This window comes from Notothenia rossii, assembly GCF_949606895.1.
Source record: "Notothenia rossii genome assembly, chromosome: 10".
In the NCBI taxonomy this organism is placed as follows: domain Eukaryota; kingdom Metazoa; phylum Chordata; class Actinopteri; order Perciformes; family Nototheniidae; genus Notothenia; species Notothenia rossii.
Window position 1 is genome coordinate 25,052,210 of NC_136908.1, and position 25,316 is coordinate 25,077,525.

The 25,316-nt window shown below is 40.4% G+C and overlaps 2 protein-coding genes and 1 long non-coding RNA gene across 3 annotated transcripts; 2 read left to right on the forward strand and 1 right to left on the reverse strand.

Annotated features, from left to right (window-relative positions):
- Positions 1-536: 536 nt before the first annotated feature.
- On the forward strand, positions 537-15,926 carry LOC307021816 (hepatic lectin-like). Its single transcript, XM_079654286.1, has 9 exons — positions 537-619; positions 790-867; positions 13,110-13,223; positions 13,355-13,411; positions 13,523-13,594; positions 13,776-13,832; positions 13,955-14,106; positions 14,202-14,326; positions 14,419-15,926. Exons 1-9 carry the CDS (start codon positions 556-558, stop codon positions 14,606-14,608), a joined length of 909 nt encoding a protein of 302 aa, XP_079510412.1. The 5' UTR covers positions 537-555; the 3' UTR covers positions 14,609-15,926.
- Positions 2,580-3,407, forward strand: LOC307021817. The gene is made up of 2 exons (XR_013803251.1): positions 2,580-2,904; positions 3,169-3,407. It is a non-coding gene; the product is annotated as an uncharacterized lncRNA (long non-coding RNA).
- Positions 15,927-18,745: 2,819 nt separating the features above from the next.
- Positions 18,746-24,840, reverse strand: LOC307022731 (zinc finger MYM-type protein 1-like; the record flags this gene model as incomplete). The annotated part of the gene is made up of 4 exons (XM_079655623.1): positions 24,789-24,840; positions 23,888-23,947; positions 22,000-23,559; positions 18,746-18,756 (listed from the first exon to the last, which is right to left on the reverse strand). Exons 3-4 carry the CDS (start codon positions 23,441-23,443, stop codon positions 18,746-18,748), a joined length of 1,455 nt encoding a protein of 484 aa, XP_079511749.1. The 5' UTR covers positions 23,444-23,559; positions 23,888-23,947; positions 24,789-24,840.
- Positions 24,841-25,316: the final 476 nt, after the last annotated feature.

Here is a 25,316-nt window from a genome sequence, read left to right on the forward strand (position 1 = left end):
TTGATGAGGATATAAATAAGTTTTTTTTGTTTTCTCAGTCAAATGTTTTCTTCTGATTAGTTGCTGCTCATTATTGGATACTTTATGTTGTCAAATGTGTTTAGTATTTTAAAAATGTAAGATGTCACATGTTTTACTTTTTTTAAATCAGGAATGTATGTAGTATTATGCGTGTGACATTTCTATAAAGTATATGATAATATTTATATGGAGTATGTTTTTAATTATTTTTAATATTCTGTATTATTTGTATTATATTCTTATATTTTGTGTTTGTTTTTCTTAGTTTTTTTATTTGTATTTGTGAAGAAATCCAAATAAATTAACAAAAATGTTCACAATTATAATTGTAATGAAGTTATCTTGACTAAACAATTAAAATCAAATCATTTATTTATTTAGCTGGCAGTAAAATACAAACCAATAACTCATATAACATTTGTTAGATTTTGAGGAACTCTGTATAAAGCCCTCCCCCAGCATTTTCTTAATTTAACAGTGTGCAGTGAAGCGTTCCTTTAGTTCCCTAAAGACACTGATGATCACAGCGATAAAATGCCTGAAGCTGAAGTGTTGTACTCTGATTTAAGGTTCAAAAGAGACAATGGAAATACTCATGGTGAGTCCTATAATTATCTATCTAATTATCTATCTACCTATTCCTAAAAACAAAAACCTACCTTTTCTAAAAAAGAAAAGACACATGTGTTTCTGTCATTTGAGTGAAATGTGTATATATTCAGAGCTCATTTAACAGAAAGTTGGGTTGTTTTGTGGTTTGTGTTGCAGGCAGCGTTTCCTCACCGCATGAAACCACTTACTCTGAAGTCAGGATTGTGAAGAAGCAGCCATCCAAAGAGCTTCCTGGTGAGTGGTCAAAAACTATTTTATAAATAAGAAAGGTGAACAGGAAAGTAACCTCCAGTCAGTTGAGTCAGAATGCAACTGCCACAAAATGTCTGAATAAAACTGTGTATCTACTTATCATCTAAATCTTACAGTTAAGGGCTCAGTCCTTGAAACAAACAAAACATATATTAAACAAAACAAACAAACAGCTCGTACCTTAAGAAAGATTTGGTTGTTTACAAAAATAAATATAGTAAATATTACAGTAAAGAAATTATACATTTGCTTGGTAGAATGTGTATTCCTACAGTACTTAAGTAAAATAAAAATATTGCATCCTGATGTGTCAGTTTAAAAACCCTCCATGTTTGGACTTTATTAATGCTGTAAAAAAAAATGAAAATAATACTGTATTTGGAAGGTTAGGGTTACATTTTTACACTTTTGTTATAAAGAAGAAAAAAAACATCACTAAATGTAGAGAGGACTTTCATGTCAGGGTTTAGTAAGTGACTGTAAAATGTGTTGATGAAAAAAAGACAAGTTTTAGAAAAGAATAAGGAACTGAACAAGAGGAAAGGATATAAGTGTTAAGTCATCTGTTTGACTTGCTTCCTGTTTGTTGTGTCCCGTCAAATATGTTAGTTTTGTCATGTTTGTGATTGTCATGTTCATCATGTTTCATGTTAGTTTAGTTCAATGGTTCTCAAAGTGGGGGGCACAGAGGCATGACAGGGGGGGCGCGAGAGACCAGGAGGAAAAATGGTTATTAAAAAATAAATAAAAAATAAATTCATAATTTGAAAAATTATTGATTCGAAAATAATATGATACAGTACTATTACGTCTGGGTCTCTGTGTTTCATTAAAGCTCGGCTCTATGTGTGTGTGGAACGAGCCATTTTGTGTGCGTGCGCGAGCGAGAGAGAGAGAGAGAGCGCACCGGTACCGGAGATCGTTGTTGTTAGCTTCTGGTGCTAGCGAGCTACGCTAACAGATATAAGGAGTTTTTTCAACAACAAAGTGGAGGAGAGTCCTCTCCTGTCAGATTGAGAGACTCAGTGAGCTAAAGGACTCTGTCAGTGTTATCTCAGTGGGTCTCAAATGTTTTGGTCACCATTAATGTAAACAATTATTTAGTAAAATTATTATTAGTAAAACAAGAATAAAGTTTAAAAGGGTGATTTGTAAAATATCCATAAAGAAATAGTCAATCTGTTTACAGTTCTGTTTCAAATGGGTGTTGAGAGATGTATACATAGATCTCTTTATTTTGCTCTCAAAGTGCACCAGATTGATGCATTTAACTTCAATATTTAAAAATAAATCTTCTTGGGGGAGTATGCCCCCGTACCCCCCTATGTGAGGTCCACACACCACCTATAAAAATAGCACTTTACCCCTGCTTACACCTATATGCCTCGAGCCTTCATTGTAACTGTCACACTGTGTATATGCGTGGGGATTGTTGCAGTAGAAAATTCCACTGTTGCGACCGGTACATTAATGGGAAACCCTAAATGTTTGAGCACCCTCTATGAAACGTCAAGCTACCCCACAGCACCCCGACTATTTGTGTTGGCCACTGAGCCTGACTTGTGTTGGGGGGGCCCGACATTTTTTTTTCTCCAAAGGGGGGGCCTGACAGGAAAAGTTTGAGAACCACTGGTTTAGTTTATGTTCTACTTCCTGTTTTATTTTGTACTCACCATGGACGTGTCTCAAATCAGGGGCTGCACCCTTCGGAGTACGCAGCCTAGGCAACGCGGTCCACGGAGGACCCAGACCACGTAGACCGGGTAGGCTGGACCGAGCGTCCTACGAAATGAGACGGTCTAGCCTACGGAGCGCTTCGTATTTATGTCACGTGATACGCGCTGTTCGGTTGCGCTGCTCCATGGATGTAGAATAAATGCTCCAGCAGCCTGCTAGCATTATAATTAGCTTACAAGCTAACTCAGCTGAAAAGGATCCAGAAACTTTCCATTGACTTTTTTACTTTAACCATTTGTTGGAGATCACCGACGGCGATGAAATAAAGAGGACCATGGCCAGGTAAATAAGATGAAGCTGTTCCTTTAGCCCCCAGTAATGGTAGGCCTACATTAGTGAGTTAACAAGTAAATTATATATAGCTGATGTAATTTAATCATATTATTTCATATATAAAATAACAAGTCTTAATTTTTCTGTAGCTAAAACAATATGTATTTTTAAATGAACAAAAGCATGTTGTATAGATTGATTCTTAACAATATTAGTGTTCTAATCTGTGATTATAACAGTTTATATTCTCCTTCTTCCCCTAAACCTGCCCAGATGATGTCCCATTGACACCAGGTCAGCACCTCCAGGTCCAGCAGCACCGTGACCCCCCTGCTCTGCTGAAATACACAATTAAACATGTTCTATTACTTATTTTTTGTATTAATAAAATTAAACTGAAGACAGTTTAATGACCTATAGATATCCTATTATTCCACTGCTTATGTACACATGTTGTAAATAATGGTTAAAACCTCAGTAAATGAAATAAACAATGTGTTTAACAATTACAATTTTAATTTAATTTTGTATTTTCATCTAATCAAAAAGTAGAGGTAAGAATATATCCATCCTCTCTCTGCAGCTTCATGTCTTCTATTATTATAACTTTCATCATTGAGACAGAGGAAATCAATGTTATTTAACATCACAAACAGTAAAACAAATATCAGCAAAAGTGTGTTTATCGAGCTGTTTATTTGTATTATATGTGCAGCAAGTATAGAAGCAGCTGTTTGGGGAATCAGACTCAAGCTATAATCGTTAAATATCTATTAAAAGAAAGGACACATACAAAATCAAATTCTGAAACTAAGACACAAGTCTTTAGGAGTGCAGTAAGCAGAGGTCTGGGTGGAGGATGTTCCTGATCGCCGTTTAGCTTTCTTCAGCACCACGGGGTGTCCAGGTGGATGGCAGCTCTGTCCTGATGATCCGCTGGGGTTAGGGGTCCTTCTCCAGCAGATCCATTTCTCCAGCACCTCGGGGGGTCCAGGTGGATGGCAGCTCGGTCCTGAGGATCCGTTGTGCACTTTTCAGATTAGGGGTCCTTCTCCAGCAGATCAATTTCTCCAGAATTGTCCTAATTACAGAGAAAAACAAGAGGAAAAAAAACAAGTGAATTAATCATATTAAACAGGGTTGCAAAAGTATTATTGCAAAATGTAACTCAAAGCATTTCAGACAAACAATCCTTAAAGGATCATTTAAAATTATGTACTGATTGTTTTTTTAAAGACTAAAGAGGTTAAATGACAGTCACACTTGCATCCCTTTGACATCACTGCACAAACAAACATCAAGCAAAAGGCTGCTGTCTATTTTTGATTGTCTAATTATTATGGAATTAGGATACAGTAAATACACTTTAACCTAAATAAAAGATGATCAAATCTGGTGGAAATATTGAAAATAGGCTTATTTTGTTGCCCTACCTCAAAGCAGCATGAGCTGAATACAAAGGTTGTAATGTTGTCCCAAAGTAAACAGTAAAACATTGCAAAATGTCAGAGAAATAAATAAAGCAAACATCAGCTACACATCTGTATTATTTAACGAAAATGTACGTTTTAATGCCCCTTGGGTTTGACGTGTGTGACGTTAATTTAAAGTAAGTTAAAACCCAATACTCCGCTTGATGCTGCTTTTAAATCCACTCTGCTAGGGAGAAAAAAACTCACTCTTCCCTGCGCGCATTGCACCCTGGGATATGGTAGACCGCGAAGGATACATCAGATGTATCCTTCGAATCCGGGAAAATAAGGCCGTCGTTTAAGAGACTCAGTGTTTTGCCTTTTTATCCTCCATGTCAGCGCTTTACTTCTGAACATTTTTTATATCCTCTGAAAGAGGGATTTTGTTTTTTCAAGTAAAGATTATTTTCTTCAAACCTTTTTTGTCTCTGGGTTGTGCATTTGAGTCCTCATACTATTGAGTCAAGGTTCTTTTTCTCATGTTTTCAGTTGTATCTTTCCTGGCTGAGTGAACATTCCAATTAAGTAATTTAGACGTGTCTATTCATATTTGTCGAAGTACGAATACTTGGACAAAAAGCCAACTTCCACAGTCTGAAAAATAGTCAGACTTCCGCAACATCAAACAAATATTTAAAACAAGTCATTAAAAAAACGCCCCAGGGTGTCAACAGCATCTTCAAAAGTTCTTTAATACAAAACAACACAGGGACAAAAACAATGTTTCATGGTCAAATGTTTCTGCTTCCGTAAGATTTATTTCTTCAGACTATTTGAAAGAAAACCTCTACATTTTTATTACATTACATTACATTGCATTTAGCTAACACTTTTATCCAAAGCGACTTACAATAAGTGCATTCGACCAGGAAGATACAAACTTGAAGAAAACAGAATCATATACGTGTAGTATCAGGCATAATAGGGTAGGAACCTTTATGATGTATTATGATTTTTACAAAGAGGTTCTATCTCACACAGGCTCCGCCCTCTACTGAACTCTGTGGGTACTCTCATAAATGATACGCGAGCGTTCACACGCTGAAGTTGTATCAATCAATCAATGTTTATTTATATAGCCCAATATCACAAAGGTTGCATTTGTCTCAGTGGACTTCACAGTTTGTACAGAATATCAGTATGGCAATACGACACCCTCTGTCCTTAGACCCTCACATCGTACAAGGAATAACTTCCAGAGAAAACCCATAGTTTAAAGGGCAACATGGGAGAAACCTCAGGGAGAGCAACAGAGGAGGGATCCCTCTCCCAGGACGGACAGACGTGCAATAGATGCCGTGTGTAAATCGAAGAGATAATACATTTTACAGTATAGGTATACCAAATGTTTGGAAATGCATGTGTCTATAATAAGAAGATGAATCCACGAGGAGGTCAACAATCCTGTGGGAGCCATCAGGGAGGTAGTATGATGAGAGTCAGACAGGACCACAGTGACAGGTTCAGCCACGACTCGAAGTCCAGGACTCAGATCCAGAACTCAAGATAGAGGACCCAGGACACAGGACCGCAGCAACAGGATCAGCCACGACTCAGGACACCAAAAAGAAATTTGGGGGAAGCTGGGTTATTCGGAACATGAGAGTACACAGACAGACAGAAGGAAGAAGTAAGGTGTCCCCCGACAAACTAAGCCTATAGCAGCAAAACTAACGTGTCTACATACATGCACTCCCTTAGGATAGGTTGAGAAAAAGGGCGTAGCAAGTAAGAAGTAAGGAACAGAGGTGGAGAGGCACAACGTGTCTACGTACATGCACTCCCTTAGGATAGATTGAGGGAAAAGGGTAGCAAGTAAGAAGGAACAGAGGTGGAGAGGCACAATGTGTCTACGTACATGCACTCCCTTAGGATAGGATGAGGGAAAAGAGTAGGAACTAAGATGTATGCGCCACATCTATACCATGAGCGCATTGCTCCTAAAAAGTGTTTTTGGCACTGACACCAATCAACAGCTGTGCGTCGACTCGGCAGGGATCAAGGCACGTATATGCCTCTCCCTGCTTCCACCGTCTACACACACCACCAAATTTCATACCATCAGTAAGGAAAAAGAATAAGAAACTAAAATGTATAGGTGAAGAGGCACAACGTGTCTACGTCAATGCACTCTTGTTAGATTATTTTGATAATTAAGCTTTATCAAAAAGGAAGGTCTTAAGTGTACTCTTAAAAACGGATAGGCTGTCTGCCGCCCGAACACAAACTGGAAGCTGATTCCACAAAAGTGGAGCTTGATAAGAAAAGGATCTGGCTCCCATTGTACTTTTAGAGACTCTAGGAACAACCAACAACCGTATAAACGTAGCCGGCCAATCAGGGCAAGCCTACCTGAATGTGCGCGCAGGCTCACAGTATATAAGGCAGCTACACCTCCTGACTGTCATCCTTTTCTCTTCAGCGAGCGAGACAACATCGGAGAGAGAAAAAGAAACATTTCGAAAAGCAAGTGAAAGAAGGAAAGCATCTTACCTCCATGGAGTCGCCACTGCAAGAGACCCGTGCCTGTCCTTCATGCCCTGGCTTGATAGCGGGCGCCGATCCCCACCAGCTCTGTTTTGAGTGCCTGGGGCCATCACCGTCCTGCACTGCCTGCCGAGCGCTCCCACGGCTCAGACGCCAGCACCGGTGGGACCATTTCAAGACCCACTACGTCTCACCGCATGCCGATGACACTGACGACCAGGCTGAGCTCGAGGTGGTGGAGATGGGGGACCAGGATATGGCCAATGCGACGCCATTTACGTTCGCCATCCCAGCTGTGCGGATGGCTCCGTTGGCCGGAGAGGAAGATGATGAGCACTTCACCTCGTGGTCGGTCACTTCCGTGTCCGGAATCCGTGGAAGTCCACCGGCCAAAGCATTTGCTGAGGGGAACTCCACTGGGGCGGGTGACCTCCTACGTCACGGTGTTCACAGATGACCGTGACAGGATGGGGGGGACATGCCTAGAGAGAGCTATAGGTGGTGGCTGGCCTCTGACAGAAACTCGGCACATCAAACTTCTAGAGCAGGGATGGGCAAATGGCGGGGACTTAAACCAAGACTTTGTTTATTTGAAATCAGATTAAAAATAAAAGTGACACGGACCCTGCCGTGTTATCTATTATTACTATACGCTTTTCACTCATAATTTCAGCGGGAAGGAGGGGGAGCGGCGCTGAGGAACAGCAGAGTGCGGGTTGACAGGTGCCTGTGTTGACATTCCCCTTATTGTGCGTTAGCAGAGACAGGCTACAAGTGTCTTAGGTTCAAGTTAGACAACTAATGTCTGGGTTAGTGTTCATGACTTGATGTTTATGTCATCTTAATGGTTCATCTCAATGCACACACATTTTCCGTGCTTTCCAATAGTTTAAAATAGTTTTATTCCACTGTTAAATAACTTGTTCAATGCAAACATGCCACTTGTAAAAATGTAATAAAATGTCTGTGAACGGATATTTGTTTAGTGAGCTTATTAGAGGATGTTCCTTGAAAGATTGAAAAATGTCAATGAAGATGTCAGACTTAGTATATTTGTTAATAATTACTAGGGCCGGGACTTTAACGCGTTAATTAAGATGAATTAATTACACAAAAATTAACGCGTTAAAAAATGTACGCATTTTAATCGCACTTATTTTTGCACCGCGGAACGTTTCTCACTGGATGAGTTTCAGGGGTACCGATTATACTGTAACACCAACTAACGTTCATGACTTCAGACAACAAACCACAGTGAACAATAGCCAAACATGAACGAAGAAGCTGATGAGACCGCTTTGGTTGGCCCCGTGGATGGGACATTTTGTTTTAAAAAACGGACGGATGGAAGCGTCGATAAGATCACGGTTGTTTGCAAATTATGCAAAAAGGAATTCGCATATCACCGCGGCACATCAAGCCTCAAGTATCACCTCAATGCAAAACATATAGCAGCTAGCGTGGAAGCTAGCGTGGACGTTAGCCCGGCTCGGAGTACAAGGACCCACACCCAATTCACATTGATCAAACAGTGGCCTATGCAACAGAGAGATTTTATTTTTCATCAGGATATTGGAAGAATAGGAGGGATTGAGGTCAATCACTGGCACTTTTTTATTTTATTTTAAATGGTACACTTTATGTTGAACTATTTATTATGTTGTTGGTGCAACTGGCACTTTATGTTGAACTGTTTATTGTTTTGGCCAAGGTTATTGAGAGAGTTGGACTGAAATGTATTAGATTTTTTAAATCAACTGTTGGTAAATCAACAAACTCTGTTATGGCCTCTGAAGCAACAGAGAGATGTTTTCTAATAGTCAGGGTTTCCAATGTTCTGAATGTACTTGATGTCACGGTTTGTGAAACAAGCAGGACCCAAATGCAGATATAAACTGACAATTCCTTTATTTCAAGGCTATGATATATATATATACAATGACAAAACAGAACACTCACCGCAGAACTAGTCAGGGAACAAGACGAACCGACCAAGACAGACAGAAAACTCAGAACTTAAATACACACAAGACTACTCACACAACAAGACACAGGTGAGGAGGGAGGAGAAAACACAGGGGCCCAGGTGAACATAATCAGACAATTAGACACACCAGGGAAACTAATGACAAGAGGAAAAACACAGGGAAAAGGACCAGACAATAACCCAAAGGAAAACATGACATGGAAAACAGCAAAAACACCCAAACCTACAAAACTATAAACGTGACATAACATGAGAATCGTGACACTTGAAAGTATTGTGTTTTACTTAAAAAACAAAGTGTTATAGTTTACAGAAGGTCTACCTACCTATAGGCTACCTGAATCTCTGAAATGTATTATATTCCTAAATATGCTATTGCTACACTTTATGGCAAAAATTGCACTCTTCTGTTGGTCTTGGTTAAGTACCACCTTGAAAAAAAATTAACAATGTTTTGTTGCTTAAGCTTATGTATTCAGTCATTATTCAATGGTATACTAAAATCCATGTGAAAAAAATTGCTTCTCACTGTTCTCAGGTCAAATATTTATATGTGATTAAAAATGCGATTAATTTCGAATAATTAATTACAAAGCCTCTAATTAATTAGATGCATTTTTTTAATCGAGTCCCGGCCCTAATAATTACATATAATACATGGAATTTGTGTTTGTGTGTGTTCCAAGTGAATCTGCGGCCCCCTGGTGGCCAGTACATACATTATGTGGCCACCACCACCATACAAGTTGCCCATCCCTGTTCTAGAACTACGGGCAGTAGTACTGGTCCTACAGCACTTCAAACCCTTACTACAGGGCAAACATGTGCTGGTGAGGAGCGACAACCGCACCACAGTGGCTTACATCAACAGGCAGGGCAGAGTCCGCTCTGCCACCTTGTTGAGCACAGCGGAGAGCCTGTGGTTGTGGGCCTCAGAGAATGTGTTATCTCTGAAGGCCCACCTCATCCCGGGGGTGGAGAAGCAAATCTGGGCCCAGTTCGGGAAAGCGGAGGCGAAACTGTTCGCCAACCAGCGCAACAACCACTGTACCCTATGGTTTTCCCTGGCTCTGCAGGACAATCGCGACAATCGTGTTTGCGCACGAGCCATGGCCAAGAAAGCTTTCCACCGCTTCCAATGAATTGTCAGTCATTCTGTTAGCCCCAGGTCGCCGCTCGGCGCCGTGGTGTGCAGAAGTGACACAAATTGTGGTGGGCCAGCCCTGGACAGTTCCTCAGTTCTGGGGGGCGCTGTCTCAGGAAGCAGGTGCAATAGGGGCGTTACCGACTGTAGGTGCCATAATGCTACTTAGCCCAAGTTCATTATTTGTATTATTATTATTATTATTATTATTTGTTTACGTCACTTTTATTTGTTTGTTGAGCACTTAATAATTGTAATTGGTAATTGGTAATCGTCACATGGGTGTGGTTTGTCTATATAAGTCACCTGTTTCATGTCGAGTGCGGATGACAGAGGGTGAGCTTGTGCTGTCATTTTTTCTGTTGACTGTTTCGTCCATAGTTACTGTGTTTTGATTTTGTTTATTAAATATCCTAAAACTATCTTGCTTCAGTATGGACTTTCTCTTCGAAAACGCGTTACAGTTTATAGCCAAGCTTAGCCTCACGGCGACTCAAACTGAACTGGAAATTGAGCCGCCACACCCACTCTGGGTCAACCTCTCCAGGCTTGGCTCTTGAGAGGGACAGGCTGGGAGGAGGTGGACTGTCTGACAATATTATATAGACTATCCAGCCAGTGGTGCATGTCTCCACCCCACAATGAGATCTGCCGTTGGTGCTAGAGGCTTTGGTTACAGAACCATTTGAGCCTCTGGAGCTCTCCTCCCTGAAGGCGCTATCATTGAAAACAGCTTTGCTGCTTGCTTTGACTGTGGGTCAGTAAGCTGTATCTGAAGCCCTTGGATATAATGCACTTACAATTCCCATGCATCAAACTGCTGCCCAAAATTCCATGCCCAAAAGAACAGAAGGACTACAGACCAATAGCCCTCACCTCAGTGATTATGAAATCACTAGAAAGAATTCTGCTCCGATTTCTTATCAGTACAACACAAGACAAACTGGATCCATACCAATTTGCCTATAAACAAGGGTGCGGCACGGAAGATGCTGTGGCCACTCTGGTTCACATCATCACTAAACATTTAGATAAACGCAACACCTATGCAAGAGCCCTCTTCCTAGACTTCTCATCAGCATTCAACACAATACAAGCAGACATCTTGGTGTCTAAAATGGCCAAAATGGACGTAAATCCATACCCGATTTACTGGTATGCTGCTTTCCTCACTAGTAGAGAGCAACTTGTGAAGGTTAACAAAACCCTGTCATCTGCCATCACAACCAATGTAGGGGCCCCCCAGGGCTGTGTGAGTTCAGCTGTGCTCTTTACTCTCTGATGATTGTCGTACCAACACACCAAATCAAGTCATCATTAAGTACTCTCATGATACTGCAATAATATCTCTGCTAAGTAACACAGACGACCCTGAGCTGCACCAACAGGCTGTAAATCAGGTGGTTGAGTGGACTGATAGCAATGCTCTTGAGATCAACACCAAGAAAACTGAGGAAATCATTTTTGGCTCACCATCTGACTCCTATAAAGTCCCCATTGTCATCCATACATATGAAATCAAGCAGGAAGTTTCATATAAATACTTGGGTGTAATGATTGACCATCTGCTGTCATGGAAGGATCACATTGAATATCTGTGCAAAAGGACAAAACAAAGAATTTATTTTCTCCGCCGTCTTAGGTCTTTTGGGGCGAGCAGAGAAATTCTTCTGTTGTCCTTTACATCTGTGATCATGTCTATTCTGCAGTATTGCAATACTACCTGGTACAAATGTTTGTCAGCAGCTTTAGAATCAAAACTGCTCCACCTGTTAAAAATCTGCTCAAAGATTGTTGGTCAGCCCTGTCAGAGACTCTATGACTCAGCCTATCATAACAACCTAGTGAGGCTGTCCAACAAAAATAATCTCTGACCCAAACCATGTTCTGAACAGTGAATATGAACTGCTACCATCTAATCGGAGATACAGGGTCCCACGATTCAATAAAGTCAGACTGAAGCACTCCTTCGTGCATCAGTCAATCCTCACAGTAAATACAGAGCTAAATCCCAGATCAAATGCACGCTGAAGGCTCTTTGAGCAGCTTTTCTCTCACTGATTGTGCTGTTATGTTAAATGTTTGTTGTTTGTGTTTCATGTATTGTGTCTGGATACTTGTCTGTTGATGTTGGACATGGAGCCGCTGTGACGCAAGTCAAATTTCAGACTTGATCTGACAAATAAAGTAATATTGTATCGTATCGTATGCTCCTTAGGGACCTGGGAAACGTGGTGCGCAGTAATCCCCATACAGCGCTGGAAGCAGGCGGGGAGAGCCTTCCCCACTAAGACATAAAAATAAATTGTCATTGATATTTGCCAATTATATGTATTGAAATTACAAGCTAGAAATGCAATGTCTTATTTTATTCATATACTTTCTAACCAGATATGTCCACGTCGGCAGTACTCACATCAAATCTTCCAGATCTATATTCTTAAGGTTTTTATTGCGTGATTTATAGAGCATTTTAGATTTGTTTTGTGACTGTTGAAAGTATTTTTCAGATTTTTGGAGTGATAATTGAGATAATGAAAATATGCTCTGTAATGGACTGCATTTTTATAAAATGTCCTAAAAAGGAAACTGTTTTTTGAACCAGGCAGTAGGGTGTGAACATGTGAATTAAGGTTTTACTGATATAGCGTCTTATAAGTTCCTGAAAACAAACACACAAGGAGCAAAACTGTTTTTCTTTGCCTTTCAAAAGATAATATGGTTAAAGGGCATACAAAATAAAAGACAAAGAACAACAATATTCAGAAAAATAAAAGTCTTCAAATAAGAAAGAGAGAGAAAATAAGGTCAAGAAAATGACTAGGATTTATTATCATACTATTATTTGTAACAGATGTCATAACAGATACATATTTGTGAGGCTTTAAATGGGAGTACAAATCTAGGGGAAATGTTCATAAATATCACACTTTCCCAAAGGTGGGGAGGGCATGCTAAGACAGAAGGGCATCAGGTGTAAAGAATCTCACCATCACACAGGAGGGAAAACACAAAGACAGGGAGTAAACACAGGCAAAGGGGGTGAAAAACTGGAAATGGGAATAGTAACAAGGAATATTTAACTTAATGTAAAGACATGTCTCTCTCTTGTTCTCCTCAACAGATACTCAACAGCAATCTGAGTCAGGTCCACGATGTAGAGTCACCTCAGAGAGAGCGGCTGTGTTTGTTCTCAGCGTTCTCCTTGCAGCTTCTCTCATCGCCCTCGTACTAACCTGTGAGTTTGCTCTCTTCTCCTTTTTATTTCAATTATTACCTTGATCTGTCCTTATGATAATCCTCGCTCTAAATTGGAATGATTACTACTATTCTACAAACCATACTTTATTTCTCTTTTTTAACAATCAGTGTATAAAAACAACCAAACCAAAGAAAATCTTCGGGCTGTGGAAAATAATCTCAAAGGTTGTTTTAACTCATTTTGTAATAACACTCACATATTATCATTACTTATATCTCTAAAATAATAACCTTCACCCTATATTGACCTTGGAATGTTTTGCCTCTGATGGATAGTGTACTCTACAAACTATACGATTCTCCAAAAGATGATAGATGAGCGTGACGCTGAGATAAAAAACCTCACAGGTAAACTTTGTCCACATCCAGATCTCTTTCAATTGTTTTAACACTCATATTGTTCTGTTAAATATTCATCTTTGTGTCTCTTCTCGACTGAGTGAACCATGGAAGAGTTTTGATCTCTGTTCAGGTTCTCAACTAAGAGACACCTCTGATGAGGTGAAATCTTTTTTTATCTTTTTCACAGAGAGATTCTCTGCAGTAAAACCATGCAAACTGGAGTCAAAGTGTCCTGAAGTAAAAAGTCAGTGATGGATTTACTTTCTCACATGTTTTGCATCTTCTGATGATGAAGTGACAGATTGTCACACACATAAAACATATGTGTATCACCTGAATAAAGACTTTGCTCTGATCTTTTTAAAGGGGACTCATGTACAAAATGTCCAGTCGGCTGGGAGCGTTATGGAGGGAAATGCTATTATTTCTCCACCAATAAAGCAACATGGTCAAGGAGCAGAAATGAATGCAGACATCACAGAGGAGATTTGGTTAAGATAGAGAGCAGAGAGGAGCAGGTATAACACACTGCTGCAGGGTCACGATTCACCACTTTGTTTCTGCAGTAGTTAGCACAGAAAAGTTATTCAACATATTTGTTTTTGCTGTCCAGGAATTCCTGGAGCAGAAAGTGAGAGGTGAAATGACTGCAGATGAGGACAAGTTCTGGATCGGACTGACGGACTCAAAGACAGAGGACACATGGCTGTGGACAGACGGATCACCACTGGACAACAGGTTTGATTGTTGTTAAGACTCTTTTTTGTCAATTTCTAATATCAAAGTCATCACTTTAATTAAAGCACGTCTTTCTATTCCAAATATCTCAGTTTGAAGTTTTGGTGCGGAGCTGAGCCAGACAACTATAAAGAGGTCAATCCTGATGGAGAGGATTGTGCGAGGATGGGGGAGAGAGGCAGAGCAGCACACGTGATGTGTTGGTTTGATGCATCCTGTGAAGACCCTCACAAAAGTATTTGTGAGAAACCAGAAGAACCTGGACAGTTGAAGTGTGTCTGAAAGCAGTTCAGGTTAAGTCTCGCTCAGCATGTTTAAAGCTCATGATAAAATAAATAAATACAGCCCTGCAAACATTAGAACAGTTTCTTGAATGTGTTCAACATCAAGGAAGGGTACCAGAGGAGGAGGAGGTACTCTCTGCAACTATTGACATTTTCTTTAAGTCCTTTTTCATGCAAATCATTTTATTGGATTTGCAAAACAAACATTGTGGAAGTGTAACTTTAGACTTCGGGTTAATGTGACAGCATTTCTCATTATTTACAGAATGTAATTATATTATTTGCATTTCAATACAAAATATAAAAATAAGTAAGCTCCACCTCAACCGACTCCAACAGTAAAATCATATGAATGGACAGGTAATAATAATTTGATGATATAATATAAAATGGTATAAAAGTCGGGTCCATTTACGTTTTGTCAGTTTGATTTTTCGTTTAAACCAAAAGCCAAAAATCGAAAAGACCTGCCTTTTCTCTTTTTTTTTATTGTAGGGCTAACCCATACAGTGGTGGGGCTCAAATCAGTATTTGCAATGTAATTACATACACGCTATTTCGCCCCCCTTTATGGAAAGCCCAAAGTGCCACTATTCGCCAGTTTAAAACGGGCGTTTTTTAATATGATAATGAGCCCCACCTTCTTTTTTGCATAGCCAGTACATTTAAAGTGTGTGCAACCAATCAGTGAAGAGTTAAGCCAGACTAAAGCAATCTGTTGATGAAAAATTCCTTTAGCCTACCCCATTGTGAGATTTAGATAGATAGATAGATAGATAGAAAGAATAAAGAATAATCATAATAATTCAATCTAAATTAAACATTTACAGTAAATAATATAAAGTATAAACATATCTACAGTCACAACTTCATTATTGTTATTCATACTTTCTGTTATGTCGTTTATTAATGTTTATTAATGCTTTCAGTTTCCATCCAGTAATATAATCACAATGCTATTTTGAAGGTGTGTTCAAAACAATCTATGTAATGCAACTTGCTGTACGTACTGCTACACCTACTATTGGGGAATCTGATGGATGTTGTAATGTTTGTGCTGGAGCCGCTTCATCCAAAACAGTACTCCGGTTCGAGAGATGACACCTGACGGGAAATACAGTCTCAATTGGTACACACTGTGAATATGAGAGGGGGGGAAATTAGCGTAATAAATGGTTTTTAGACAATAAGAAATATAAAGTTAACTCAAATAAAGTTGCTCAGCATTTTTTTATTGTCAATTCTACTGCATAACTAATATCTCACATCTGAAGGTTTAAAGAAAAGGCACCTTAAAATAAAAATTAGTCTTTCAATACATTTAGTTTATTTTGTCTTTTGAATTGTTTATCTAAAATCAAGTAGCTATAACTGGTACTTATCGTTTTAAGATACAGTCCGGTTATAATGCTGTTTGAAGGAGGCACACAGGTAAGAGCACTAACTAGCTCATGTATATTAGCTTGAATTAAATGTATTTAACGTATAATTAAGTGAAGACAAATAACTAATTTCATGCAAGAATATTAATCTTCGCTTGATTCCAGTGTTGAATTTATATATATTACATGTACTGATTTATATATACAGTCCATGGTAAAAACCCATATATACATACGTATATCTAGGAGCCAAGTGCAGTACAGAGACAGGGAGGCAGATATCCAGGTCCAAACAAAAAGCGAGCTTTATTCTAACAGCAGGCGAGGTAGTAGGACAAAAGTAAAATTAACTAACACTGACAAGGGGACACAAGGAACAGGAGCAGAGGCACCTGCAGCCTTGGCTGCTGTGCTCTCAGTGTTTTGTCTCCCTGTTCCTGCCTGTTGGCGTCAGCTGATAGAGGTGTTATTGTGCTTTATCTTGTTATGCACAATGTTGATTATTTTCTCAGAACTAGCTAAATACATGGGTCTGGGGTAGAGATCTTCAGCACATTTCTTGTGAATTCTCCGGCCGATGCACCAAATAAACCATCAGTGTTGCCATCAAAGTTCCTCTACCCGTGTCTCTCTGAGTCTCCATTGATACAGAAGTTTCCATCACACTTTTCAAATACCTATTTTTAATTTGAATTAATCATTGTACTTTTCAAAGTGCAGTATCAAAACCTCAGACCCAGAGTTAGCTCCATATGTGTTCTGTTTATGGAAATTTGATTAGCTCAAATGATCTGTTATTAGCATGACCTAGGCTACCTTTGCACAAGGCTTTCTCCGTCCTGTTGAGGATTTTGACGTTCTTCAGAATGGTCCAAAATGCGGTCCAAGTTCTGGTTCATCCTTTGTTGCAGTTCTAAAAGTCTTCTCCGCATTCTGCCTTCGATTCAGAACGTTCTGGTAGAGTGGTCAGTAACTAAGCCGTGCGTCGGTACAGTTATAGCCAATTATTATATTATACTCAGTGGCGGCTGGACCATAGGGGGTGATAAGGCGCAGCCTTCCAATATATATATTTATATAATATATATATAATATTATATAATGCGCCGCCCTCCCATATATATACGTATATTATATAAATATATATATATATATGGGAGGGCTGCGCCTTATCGCCCCCTATGGGCCAGCCGCCACTGAGTATAATATCATAATTGGCTATAACTGTATGTATATATATATATTTACACATATACAAGCAAAATTACTATATATATATATATATATTATAGAATAGTAATGTTGCTTGTTAACATCTAATAACCTTTTGAAGGACTGAGTAGTCCAGATCTGTCTCTTTCTCTGGTCCAGTATATATATATATTTATAAAACGGACAAGTCAAATCAAGCAATCTGATTGGTTCTTAGCCGTGATATACTGAGCGTATACCACGGGTAGAATTGTAAGTAACTTTTCACAACAAGTCAGTATCCCTCCGCGTCTGAGAAAAACAGTATACCGTTGGTGCAGTTTGCTTTTCATACTGGAACAAGAAAGCAGCGGAGAAGTAACGGGGCAGAAGCCCTCCTTTTTGACGCAGCGGTCCAGACATAGACATCAAACGGCAAAACATATTCAGTGTGCAGTTCCTTTGGCATTAGGGCAGGGATATCTAGATACTTTCGAAGGTTTGACATAATCAATTGTGCTACTTTTAAAGCAAGCAACAATGTTTTCAAATCTGTAATCAAAGAGGTCCGCAAAAACGCTATTGACAAATCAGATTGCTTGATTTGACTTGTCAGTTTTATAAATAAATTTAAATTTCTTCCGTTACGAAACAAACTTACAAAGCATAAAATGGAAACATTTAAGATTAAATTCGACCTCCGGGGGGGTCTTACTATATGGAGGAGTGGATTGAGCAGTGCCTATCTCCAGAAAAAAAAAGCACCTAAACTACGACATGCAGAGCTACGTGAAGAGCAGGTAAACCAACTGGAAAAGTACCACCATTCAAAAGCTTTCTGATGCGGGTCTTGAAACAAAGAAAGCAGAGAAATTATGACCGTTAGTGGCCACAGGTGCGAAAGCTCTCTCCAGAGCTACTGGAAGCCCAATCTCGGGGACCGGAGAAAGTGGAGCAATATTCTCGCCACGCCAAGCAACAGCCTAGAACAACCTCAACCTATACAAGTGACCACGTAAGCCATGCTACTGATGCTGGACAGGTTTTCAGTGGATGCACAATAAACAGCAACATACACATTAATGTAAATAAACAGCCAAATAATGGATCAACGCTCTCTGTCTAATATGTTCGCTCGCTGTTAGTGTTGTTGCATAGCAACCACCTTGCACTATGTTTTGTGCAGAAGGCAACGGAGGGACTATTTTATTTTGAACATCATTATTTACTAAGAAAAAATATTTAAATTAGAGTGTATATTTTTCTTTCATATTGCCACACTTGGTAACCGTTTTATAAAAGCAATAGCTCACTTCAGGCCGTGGTATATGCTCATTATATCACAGCTAAGGGGCGTGGTTCGGCCCGACGCGAAGCGGTCTGTCGTGAGCTATTGCTTAAATATATATATATATATATATATATATATATATATATAGTTTAAAGTTTCCTTAAGGGGATCCAGACAGGCTGAAGCAGAGTAAGACAGATCTGGACTCCTCAGTCCTTCAAAAGGTTAAGAGGTTAACAAGCAACATTACTTATTTGTCAACTTTCACATTTCAATGTATTCCTGGCAAAGGAACACATGGTGATTTAAAGAGCCTGTGACACGATTTTCCCCCATCATCCAAACCCATCAATTTGAGTAAATATTGTCCCCTTGAAAACCGTTACTGAACTGATTTTGGATATTTGTACTTTGATAATCATTAATCTGCCCTTCAATGTTGACCATTTCCTGGATCTTCTCGGGGATTCTTCAAGTCCCGCCAAATTATGGGTGACGTCATTGCGGGCACAGCGCTCCAGCTGCACCGTTCAGGATCCCAGCATCTGCATGTAAACGCACGATGGCGCACACAGCAGCAAGCTCAGACAGCGATGACAGTTTAATTTTGAACGTGTCTGAGAGCTCATATGAGGCTGAAGGATCGGTTTATTTTGTATCTGTTAGAAGTTTAGGAATTAGGTGCGTCAATATGGGCGATCATACGGTCATGTAGCCAGTGGTGGACAGGGACTAAAAACCTGCCCGGGACTCTCGACCGGCCCACTTCGGTACAACTAGTAAATTGTCAACGGGGGGAGTGGGGGATGTGCTAGTGACTTATCCGACCGGCCCACTTCGGTACCGGCCCATCGGGATTCCTCCCGATGGCCAGTCCGCCACTGCACCCAGCCCAGCCCACGTAAACTGTCAACGGGGGGAGCCTCGCTGCGGGGAAACGGTGGACCTAGTGTCCCGATCGGAGTGGGAATAATGATAATAATAATAATAATCCGTGCATTTTATCCATTAATTTCCCCAACATTGTGGTAAAATGTTGGTGTACTACTACAACCAGTGGTGTAGTGGGGATGTTTTTACTGGGTGGACGGGAGACACTATGGACGCGCTCGTGAACTGTCAACGGGGGGGGGGGGGGGGGGGGGGCTTGGGGACCTCTGTGTCGCCTGTCAGCGCAACTTACATGATGCCGTTTAGAAAACATAATAATAAAGGGCGGTGCCGGCTGTCAGCGAACCGATCCGGCCTTTCTGCGCGACTATCACTCAAATGCGGGACATAGTCTCAATGTGTGGGACGCGGGACAAATAATAAAAATGCTGTGTGTGCAGTCCCGCACAGTGCGGGACACCTGGTCACCGTACACACACAGTTCTGCCCCTCACACACACACGCTTCAAATCAAGTTGCATCAATGCTTGAGCTACGTTTTTATTATAATTACTTTGAAATCTGCCTATCATGTTTTCGTCATTATTACAACAAACACACACTTGCAACTGATAACACTGGCAATGATTTTAGATGTATTAGACTATTAAAAAAAGAAATCATGCTTCAAATAAGTGGGGGCAGGGGCGTAGCTGGAAATTCTGGGCCCCATGAAAGAATCTATTTGTGGGCCCCCAATCCATGCGAGTGCGCATTAGCGCGCACGCTAAAAAAAATGTGGCCATTTATTTATTGATGAAAACGCATAATATGGTTTTTACCTATACATTCGGATCAGCAGTTCAGCACCAGTTCAGGATGTCGCATTGCGTTCATCTTCAATGAATGGACCAATGCAATAGTCTACCAAACAACCTTGAGTTGCACTAGCTAGGCATATTTTCCACTATTCTTGTGACAATGTTTTCTGATACTCAACATACAAAAGCTGTTACTTGTCCTGTCTCTCTGTAATCCCATCTCCAACACAAATAGTCTACTCAAGCACACTATTAGGTTGACAGACACTTACATTTTGATGTGCTCTGTAGTATACAATCGTTCCCTGCTTGGATATACCTTTTACGAAGCAGATTTTGAACTGTCGCGGGCAGAGCACTAGCTTTTTTGCTGTAGCGGCCGGGTTGCTGCCTTTCTCAGCAGAGTGCTAAAGCCCTACCTGTTACACGCGCAAGTAATTCGAGGAGGCGCGAGTGACAAGTGTTGAGTTATTGGTGGGGACAATTCAGGATTCTTGGATACTGGTGGGGTCAGAACCTTGCGTCCACCCCCAAAACGACACGATGAAACCCAACCTCGAAAACCCTGTTGAAGTTAATGAACTGTAATGGACTGCAAGAAATCAACATGCACTGACTATCAACTTTATCTTCTGTCTATTTAATTGAAAATTACACCCAATACAGGAATGAACAAACAAAAAATCTCAACATTCTTTGACTTATTAAATTAAGATTTGAACAACACAAGGACAAAAGTATAAATTAACTGAAGATTTGAACATAATTATAAAACAATAAACTCTCAGGACATGAACACACTTACAGCAAACAATGAAAAATGTAGTGCGAGAGGACTATGCATCAGATAGTAATTGTTCACAATGTGGGCTGTAGCCTGTCAGCTTACTATAGGGAAACATCCCACAATCCTGTCATAGACTGGATTTTTATTCCTAAATCCCGAACGCCAATCGCCGGACCTTCTTGGTGGCAAAATCTTTTACGAGCTCTTTGAAATCAAGTGACAGAGCCAGCTTGCTTTCAATCGATAACATTGCAAGGCTGTTCAACCTCTCTTGCGACATGGTAGATCTTAAATAGCTCTTGATAAGTTTCAACTTACTAAATGATCTTTCACCACCAGCTACGGTAACTGGGAGCGTCAAGAAAATTCTGAGGGCAATGCAAACGTCTCCAAAAATGCTCTGGAGTTCCATCTTGTATATTGCATTCAGTAGATCAAGAGAGCTACAATCAGGGGGGAAAGTGGCAGAAAATATTTTATTGAGATGCTTTATCTCACTCTCAAACTGATCTGTGAGATCCTGTGAGTATTTCTCCCTCAGTGGCTGACACACAGAAGCCATGACACTGTCACTCAACTTCCCAATTTTAAGTATGGCAGCAAATTCTTCAACAATATTTGCTGTTGTTTGGAACCGAGTGTCCAAGTCACTTATGATCTGGTCCATGGCAGTGAGAAACACAGTGTTACGGAATGTTGTTTCTGGCCTATCCTCCTGACCTGTTCCTTCAGCAGTTTCATCATGAAACCTCTTCCTCCTCCTCTCACGGCAAAGTTCTTTTTTGAAATGAGGTGGAACCTCCATTTCCTTAGCTACCATTGATGCCTCAGACAGAATAGCATCCCATCCATTTCTGAGAGTCTGCATCTCATCTCTTAGTGCAGCAACATTACCTGCCTCCACCTCTATTGAGATTTTCCCTGACTGGAGTATCACATTTCTGTCATCAATAGATTGCAATACTTTCACCCAAATGGTGAGAAGGACAATGGCATCAAATGACATGAGGTAGTTCCTCAGACCAACAGCTTCAGATCTGGCCTCACCTGTGAGACTGCATGAGCTCAGTATGGTAGCAAGGGCTTCAATGACACCAGGTAGGTGCTTTGCTACAGGTTTCACAGCATCAATTCTCGCACTCCAGCGAGTGTCAGATAGCCTATGTACAGAGCAACCTGTTTTCTTTTTGTATATAGACCAACGAGATGGACTGGCACTTACAAATGTGTAGAGGCGGTTAATGTAACCAAAAAAGTTGGATACTTCAGGGCTCGATTCTGCAGCATGCACGCCTACCAGATTCAACGTGTGGGAGGCACAAGGTGAGAAAGTAGCAAGATTATTCTTTTTCAGTATTTGTGCTTGGACTCCCTTGATTTTCCCTGACATATTCGCCCCATTATCATACCCTTGCCCCCTGCAATCACTAATGTCTATCCCTAGATCCAGAAGCACACTCTCCATCATGCCTGCTATTTCACATCCTGTTTTTCCGTTGAAATCTTTGAATTCAATAAATCTTTCAGTGATCTCCCATTCGCCTGTGTCTTCATTATAATGTACATATCTTATGAGCACAACATTTTGCTCGGTGTGGGAAATGTCAGGCGTTGCATCACAAATGATTCCATAGTATATGGCATCCTCCCTTTCCGTCAGAATGGTTTTTAAAACCTTTCCCCCACACAATTCAATAAACTCGTTCTGGATGTCTGGGCTCAGATAATGAGTTAGCTGGCTTCCTTTTTTGGATGTCCTGATTTTGTCTAAGTGGTCTTTCAAGAGTGGATCATATCGTGACAAAAGTTCTAGCGTACCTACAAAATTTCCATTGTGGACATCGCCCAAAGCATGCGTTTTACCTCGGAAAGCTAAATTCCTCGTTGCCAAGTGCAGAGTGACATCAAGGAGTCTCTGCAAGATAGCTTTGTTTTTCTCAATTTCAGACTGTAGCTCTCTCTGCAACTGATGATCAACGCCACATGCAGTCATAACCGAACACTGTAGGTGTTTCCATCGCAAATAACAGTCCCTGTGATTCCTACTTGTTTCATGGCTTGGGAATTTATCATACATGCGACGCCACTCGACGTCACACATCTTGTATTCCTGGTCACTACTCAAAGCACTAAGAGAGGGTATTTTTTGCTCCTTGGAGAAAAGAACACATGGTATGCAGAACAGTGCATTTGCACTTTCACTGTGAATCAACCAGTCCCTTTTCACTTTTCCCCTACCCTTATCTGCTTTGGTGTATTTCAAGTAATCTGGAAATCTATTTCCCTTTGAATCATGTGGAATTTCTTGATCTGTTTCTCGCATTGCTAATTTCTTTACAATAGTTGCCCTGTCCTTGTCACTCATCCTAGCTGGGAACAACCCTGGGTCAAGTGATAGCAGATTTTCTACCTCAGACACCACTACAGGTGGCTCAGTATCTGTGGCATCCTGTGTCGGAGCCTCACTTTGTCCCTGACATTGACTGTCCATAGCTGCTTCCTCCTCATCTGTGCTGCTTTCATGGTCCTCGACCTCTTCTTGTACTGGTACCTCTGCCTCTTCACCTCTGCTCTCCTCGTTGGCTGCCTTGCTCGAAGGCCCTGGCTCTAGAGTATCCATAGTGTACATAATTTATAAAATGCCCTATAATAGTAATAACACAGTACAGCTCGAGCTATCTCTTAATTGTTATAATAATAATAATAATAATAATAATAATAATAATAATAATAATCATTTGTATAGATATTTTTCAATTGCTCAAATCTAGCTATAGCTACTGTAACAACCTCAATTTAATGTGCCAGTGGTCAATGGTATTGCAATTACTGGAAGAACTAGAGTAACTAAATGTGAATATTACCTAAAGTTCTATTCAATGCATGGTAAGCATATTTAAAATCTGTTTGTTAACCCCAAGCCCTGCTGCTTTACCTCCCTCTCCTTCAACTGGGAACCGGCCTGAGGGAAGGGGTACTGATCCTGAAGCCGCATCTGTGCATTAGAGCAGATGTGATTAGCATGTAACATTATACAGGTTAGGTTAGCTAGCCATAGCAAAAGGGCATAGCTGCTGGATACAAATTCACTGGGCTCATCGACACTCATCTAATTTTTGATAGCAACAGGTAGCTAACGTCAGCCACAAAATGTTGGCTAAGCTGTTATGGGCTTCAAAACAAGTTCTGTGAATAAATACCTTTCTTGTGAAAATACTTGGTGACTATCTGTCGACCTCTTTTATTATTTTCCTCTTGCTGACGTTTTTTCTTTCGTTTCTGAGCTCCTGATTCATGAGCTGTAGAGGACATTTTCCTGTCAGTCTGTTCAAGCTGCAAGCTGCTGGTGCACTGCTGTGCCGCCTAGTTATAGTTGAAAGTGGGGGTGCAAGATTAGTAACTGGCAGGCAAGGGGTGGTTTGGAGTGGGTCAGGCACGACCACCTCCATGGCAGAATTGTTTTAATTTAATGAACACCTGTACGTGCAATTTCCTGCAATATAGAGCACAGAACTGTCTCAAAATCCTATGGGATCCTAAAGGATTCCTATAGGGTTCCAAAAACGTATAGAGATTCCTATAGCATTTTTTGACTAGGGATGTTATCCTAGGTCTCTTTCTCACTTCCTCTGCCTCCTCCCTGAGTCTGCACAGTCACCACATCATTCTACATTAAGGAGAGCAATACACTTATGAGTACACTGAACTGGTTTGAATACACAATCTTTATGCTACTCTGTAAAGAAAGGGAGAGAGGGGGGAATATATTATCCAAGTATTTGTGTCTTAATTTGTTATGTTATCCTACACTTTAAGCTGACTGATATTTCCATTACCTGTAACTCTTGTGTCTCTTTCTCTCCTTCTCTGCCTCCTCCCTGAGTCTGCACTGTCACCACCACATCATTCTACACAGGAGAGCAATACACGTATGAATACACTGAACTGGGTTGAATACATGATTTTTAATTTTTTCTGCCATGTTCTACCTGGTTGGCTGGCTGGCTACACACACACACACACACACACACACACACACACACACACACACACACACACACACACACACACACACACACACACACACACACACACACACACACACACACACACACACACACACACACACACACACACACACAGTGTGCAGGTTAGTTACAGTAGGAGATGGGCTTCTATCATATTATCTTCTATCATTCTATAATTCATTCTTCTTTTATTTCTTTTATTTTCATTTCAGGTAGTTGTACCTTACTAGCTAGCTAGCAAACGTCAGCTAACCGCTAGCTAACATAAAGAGTGACCTGTAATTCAATGCAGCGAAAATGAAGAGAAGGTGATGATTATAAATGTGTTTTATTGTA

What these genes read in the sequence shown, in the direction of transcription:
- LOC307021816 (XM_079654286.1), top strand. Translation starts at nt 556, where the DNA reads ATGCCTGAAGCTGAAGTGTTGTACTCTGATTTAAGGTTCAAAAGAGAC. An exon ending in AGACAATGGAAATACTCATG is followed by an intron (nt 620 to 789) that starts GTGAGTCCTATA and finishes TTTGTGTTGCAG; the next exon opens with GCAGCGTTTCCTCACCGCAT. An exon ending in AAAGTGTCCTGAAGTAAAAA is followed by an intron (nt 13,833 to 13,954) that starts GTCAGTGATGGA and finishes ATCTTTTTAAAG; the next exon opens with GGGACTCATGTACAAAATGT.